This window comes from Carlito syrichta, unplaced genomic scaffold, assembly GCF_000164805.1.
Source record: "Carlito syrichta isolate Samal-C Ts95f unplaced genomic scaffold, Tarsius_syrichta-2.0.1 Scaffold304715, whole genome shotgun sequence".
Classification (NCBI taxonomy): domain Eukaryota; kingdom Metazoa; phylum Chordata; class Mammalia; order Primates; family Tarsiidae; genus Carlito; species Carlito syrichta.
The window spans coordinates 214,688-220,687 of NW_007248811.1; the positions used below are offsets into that span (position 1 = coordinate 214,688).

Consider the following 6,000-nt stretch of genomic DNA (forward strand, 5'->3'; position numbering starts at 1 on the left):
CATGAGCAGCAGATTCGTTCTGCCTGCCAGTCCTTTCAGTTGACACTCCAATCGAGGGACTACTATTAGGCACAGGGAAAGCATAAGCTGGGCTCCAGGACAGGCTCACCGTGGAGGCAGAACAGTTTCAGGCGGGGACTCCCACAGCTCTGCTGTCTTGGAGAATCCTCTGGGACTGGAACATGCCCCTCTGTGGTGGCTACAGAGATCACTGTGGGTCAGCACTCAACCCAGATCTTTTCCATGAGCTCTTCCCACGGCCTTTGGCCCAGTTTGCCTTGTGTTACGGTTCTGTGGGTAATTACCGAAGGCCCAGGGCATTGGCTGTGCCTTATCCTTGTTTCCCTTAACAGCACCTGGCTCGGTGCCCCGACTTGGATCAGGGCTGGTGTACGGTCAGCAGTGGATGGAGGAATATTGAGAATGTGGCTGACTGACAGGCATGGAGAAATCCCATTCTGGATTTCTGAAAACCATTCTGATAACATGGATTTAAGAACGCTTCCATGATTTCTGGACCCAGATTTCTGAACTTTAGCAAAATCTGAAGTAAAACATTCTTGTGAGGTGTAGGGATGACCAAAGTCAAAGGGTTAACTACTTTTATCTTTTTGGTCACTGGAGTCTTACCTAAATAATACTAACTCTAGTTCTGAAGCCGATATGATCTCAGAGGTTGTGGGAGGGCATCCATTCTTAAATCTTTGTCCTCCCAAGAATCTTGAGGAAGCCGGGCTCGGTGGCTCAGCCTGTAATCCCGCGCCTTTGGGAGGCTGAGGTGAGTGATTGCCTGAGCCCATGGGTTCGAGACCCGCCTGGGCAGGCGAGACCTCATCTCTACAATAAATCAAAAAATCAGCCGGGCGTGGTAGCACGCGCCTGTAGTTCCAGCTACATGGAAGGCTGAGGCGGAAGGATCGCCGGAGCCCAGCAGGTCGAGGCTGCGGTGGCCGGGAGCGGCCACTGCACTCCAGTCTGGGCGACAGAGTGAGACTCCAACTCAAAAAAAAAAAAAAAAAAAAGAATCTGAGGAAGTCACTTAATGGGAGAAAATGCACAATCATGAACATTTTTTCATGCAGCTTGGGCAGAAGGAGGGTTTGTCCCTTGCTATCTCCAGCTGGGATGGAAGCTACACTTCAGCCTTAACTGAGTTCAGAGTGTGGTGTCTGACAGCTTCCTCTATGTGCGGCTGCCTCTGAAATTGAGATTCAGTTTGTTTTTCTCATAATACAGAACTCCTTCTTTGGCTCCCCCCTAGCTTTTGAGATAAGCTCTGCTGCCAACAGACGGGCACAGCTACTTTAAAGACACAGCTGTCAGCTGGGCGAGGCAGGTGCAGCAATGGGGGAGGGGGGGAGGAGTATGAAGACATTTTTGTGCAGTGGGACAGGGAGAAGAGATAAGTGGAACTTAGAACTTAAATTTGCAATTGTGTTGATTCACAGATGACAAAGAAAATTAAAAAACTGGAAAAAGAAACAATAATATGGCGTACCAAATGGGAAAACAATAATAAAGCACTTCTACAAATGGCTGAAGAGGTGAGATGTTTTCCAGCAACTAAATTGTAGTCTTGGTTATGGGGATTGAGTTTAGGTACCCGTCAGGGCAGGGGACGTGTGTTGTGACACTACCATGGGAGTTGAAGACTGGCCAGTTGGGAGGCGGGGGTTGCTTAGTGTGTTCTGTGATCTGTGATGTCTTTCCTGGCAGTTAAGTTAGGTGTAAGGCCCTGAGTGAGAGATCAGGCTTCTTACTATACAGTTAAGGCAGCCCCAGCTAGTGTTGGATTGCTGTAATCTAGATTTTGCTTTCTTCTACACTAGTGGTTTCTTAAGACTCCCAGTTAAGACCAGGATTGCTAGGCTGCATCCATCCAGAGGCTCAGAAACACTAGGTCCAGGGTGTGCAGAGAACTGGCTTTTCTCATAGGCACCCAGGTTGATTTTGATGCAGCTGGAACAAGGCCCACCCTTGGGAATTGGTGATCCAACTTCACAGAGAGAGCACACAAGCAAGCAGCTGTGCCTTTCTAACTTGACTGATTAGTTTTTCAAAAAGCAACAGAGTACTTTTTGCCAGTTTTAAAAAGCTGAAACGTATTGCTTGCGGTCACTAAATTTCACACCTTCAGAAACTTAATAGGACTAATTTATAACATTTCACAAGAGAGAAAATGTTGGGGCACATGTATACAAGAATCTTGTTCTCATCTAAAAATTGGCAGAACACAAGATAAATCTACATAGAACTAGAGTCGTTTTCAATTTTTATTTAGGCCCTTAATGTTTTAGTCTTTGTATTGACTATCTTGCATTTCTCTAGTAGTTCAATATGAAATGTCTTAAAAAGTTCGGTGGATTTTATTTTTTAAAAACATGTTAAAGAGGGAATTTAATTATGTCACCTCGGAACAATATGGTATGAAGTAGCAGTCTGTGTAGACAAGTGTGCTGTCTGCTAGCTGGCCACCACCTTAGGTGTCAAGAAAGTGAACTTGTCCAAAAGGTGAGAGGATAGGTCGTTTTCAGTATGGTTCAGCTTCCTTGACTCTGTCTACTATAACCTGATTTGTGTTTCATGAGATTACATAAAGCCTGGTCTCTTTTTTCTTTCAGAAAACTGTCCGTGATAAAGAGTACAAGGCCTTTCAAATAAAACTGGAACGGTTAGAGAAGCTGTGCAGGGCCCTTCAGACAGAAAGGAATGAGCTCAACGAGAAGGTGGAAGTCCTGAAAGAGCAGGTCTCTGTCAGAGCAGCTGATGGGGATTTAGCGCCACCTGTGACACAGCCCTGTGCTGCTCTGGATTCTCACAGGGAGCTGAACACTGCCTCGAAAAGAGCCCCAGGGGTGCACTTGGAGGCCGAGCCCAAGAGTGAGAAAAGCACAGCACAGAAGCCCCTGTGCACAGGCTCCGCTCCAGGCATTGAGTCAGTTGACTAAGATGAAGTGTGCACACTGTATCGAGAGATCTATTTTGTGTATAACTTTCTCTGTTAGTAGTAACTATTGGTTTTGTGGTGAAAATTTTCTTACTTTTTCTACCATATCTGTATTTTCTTAGAACTACTGGACTTATGTGGTACAGGAGGCTGCTTAGCAGTTTGGGATAGTTTTAATCTATACGTTTTCCTCAGCTGTGTTGCACACCTGCCTCATTTCCCCCTTCATTGGAATGCATGTGTCCATTGCCTTGTCTTTTCTCTTCCCTGCTCCTTGCACATAATTATCCTAGTTAAAATCTCACTCAAGACAGGGCCGGCCATTCAAGGAAACTTTGTTATGACAATGGTTTCTTGATGTGAAGACAATATTAATTTAAATGTCTTAGACCCCCATTAATGTTACTCAAAAAAGGTTAGGATGGTTAGTTTTGTCTAATAGCTCATTTAAATGCCACATAAAAAAACCTCTAGTGTTGGGTCAGAAACAAGCATAGCATATTTGATTCAAATTAGCTTTTTGATATTTTTATCAGTGGACAAATTGAGATGGCCACAAGCCTAGAATCCCTCTAAGTTTTGGCAGAATATGTATATAAAGATGTCACTTGTGGACAAAGTAGTATATACAGGAGAATCTTTTTTGAGTCAGAGTCCCAGTCTGTATTCCAGGCTGGGTGCAGTGGCACACTCATGGCCACTGAAGCCTTGACCTGCTGGGCTCAGGTGATCCTTCCACCTTAGCCTTAACTACAGGCACATACCACCATGCCCGGTGAATTTTTTTATTGTAGAGATGAGGTCCCACCAAGTTGCCCAGGCTGGCAGGCAGATCATTTTACAAACAGGCTTCATGTTTATTTGACTGAAAATAGTCATACAACTTTGGTTTCAGGTTAGGACCCATGTGTGGAATTTGCACCACCGGGGGCTCCTGTAGAGGATGGTGGTTTGTGTTCATCTCTGATTTGAGTACATATGCTGTACTTCACAATGAAAGCTGATCATCCTTTGAAACTGTTCACTTTTACAAGTCCTTTGTCAGCTTAAGTCAAGGAGGGGTCTATTCATGCATAGCTGTCACTAGGCAAGAGTTCTCCACCAGTTTCTGGCTACTTGAGAGTTGTTACAGGAGCCCCACCAGCAGAGTACTCCAGGTTTTTTAAAAGAGAATTTAAATTATGGATCAGTGCTTACCGAGACTGACTTCATTTCCAAAACAATCACTGGAACCAACATTTTCACTCTGGGAAAACTTGGCAGAGTGTTAAGTCACCAGGAGCCATTACAATGCTTTCAGTCTTGTTTCGTACCCCTTAGTCTTTTTTTTTTTAAAGAAGAAAACACCACAGTATTATTAAGGTCTGTACACTTGGAATGGGGGAAATTTTGAAATGAAGCACATAACTTATCAATTCGTTCTTTAACTTTCCTTTGTTTTTTTCGATATTGAATGTGGCTCAGTTATGCAAATGATTAATCAGGCTGCACTGATGAAAGGTTTGACTTTGTCCCTGGTATAATTTGCATTAATGCTTTATGAAATAAAAAGGTTCTAGTAGAACTGATGTTAGCACATTCCACTGAGCAAAATTATCAAACTGACACTTGTTAAATTGCTTACTGGACTGAATAAACTCCGTTTTGTCCAGTTAAAAGGGTTTTCTCTTTGTTAAAAGTTTGATTTGTAAAGTCCTGTCACATTCATGGTCTAAACTGGGTTGAAAGAATTGAAAATTGTCCAATAGATAGGAAACAGCGCCTGGAGTGGAGGATTATATCTAAGCTTCCACCATCAGTCATGTTAATTCAAGGGGCCAGACGGTAGAAGAAAAGAAATCCACAAAGCAGGTTATCTAATTACCCTGTCAAAATGAGTCGGAAGCAAAAACAATACCCTCCAACAGACTCTTATAAGTACTGCCCTTTGATACTGGACTCATTTCTGAAGGTATACACAAAAAATATAGTCTATCTTAAAATCAGTACTAATGATCACATCTCACAAGAACTCTGCTGGATGTACAGCCCTCAACATTTTAAGCCATTCGTGTGTAGCCCACCACTTTTCTTTGTGGTGCTTGTCCTGTGTGGAAGATTGTATATCTTGGACCTGTTGCCTATTTTCAAGGGCTTTATAAAGCAATGTGATTAACAGTACTTGGCCTGCTGCTTTTGGCTTACTATGTATTTTTAGCTAGACGCTATCATAGTGTTTCAAGGATATGGATTCAGTCTGGATGCATTTGGTGTCCTTTCAGAATCTTTCCTCCCATTACCCTGTGAATAAAAACAAGTGGGACTTTCTGAGGACACCCTCCTAGTGATCACCTCACCAGCCCAGTGTTGTGGCTTTGTAGCACGCCCTGTATCCGCCATATTCTAGAACACTGTAATGCTACTAGGTTGGCCCACAAAAGGTTTAAATGTTGAATTCACTTCTATTGCATTTGTTGCACCATCACAGAAACTTGCTGTGTATTATCTCTAGTAGCAGTAGACTCCAAGATGTTAAGAAAACCTGGGTCTTGGATAACATGGACCATTTCATCCTCAGACTTGTAGTACATTTCTTGGTCTTGAGACCAGTATTTTTCAGTTATGTATGCAACTGCCTTTATTACACCTGGTTATCACAATTCAATTCTCAGGTGTTGCAGAAAAATCTACCTCTTTCAGACTGTAGATGGAAATAACTGTGAAAAAAATGCAGATATCTTCTAGTTTGTGCTAAACACACTGCTTTATTTTTACAGCCCACGTCTTTCATGAGGATACGAATTGTTAAGAGGCAGTTTTGTTTTGCTTTTCAAAGACATTTTGTAGAGATTTTTCACTAATGTGAATCTGATTTTATCTACTTGATTCTGTATAGATTAAGTAAATATGTATGATACATTTAACAGCTTCTGTGTATTCTTTTATTACCCATGAGGCCTTAATAGTTGTAATAAGTCCAAAGGTACAATTTCACCCATTTCTACTCAAAAAAGTGGATATATGCACGCACACACCCCAGTCTCCTACCAAACTTCTAAAGGAATAAAACAAAA

The 6,000-nt window shown here is 42.5% G+C and overlaps 1 protein-coding gene across 1 annotated transcript in view; it reads left to right on the top strand.

Moving 5' to 3' along the window:
• The window catches only part of TXLNG (taxilin gamma), a 59,048-nt gene extending 55,896 nt beyond the window's left edge, over positions 1–3,152 (top strand). Inside the window, exons 9-10 of the mRNA XM_008060760.1 lie at positions 1,449–1,544; positions 2,622–3,152. Of these exons, the coding sequence (XP_008058951.1) occupies positions 1,449–1,544; positions 2,622–2,948 (423 nt within the window). The 3' untranslated portion in view covers positions 2,949–3,152. The remainder of the gene's footprint in view (positions 1–1,448; positions 1,545–2,621) is intronic.
• The last annotated feature ends 2,848 nt before the right edge of the window (positions 3,153–6,000 follow it).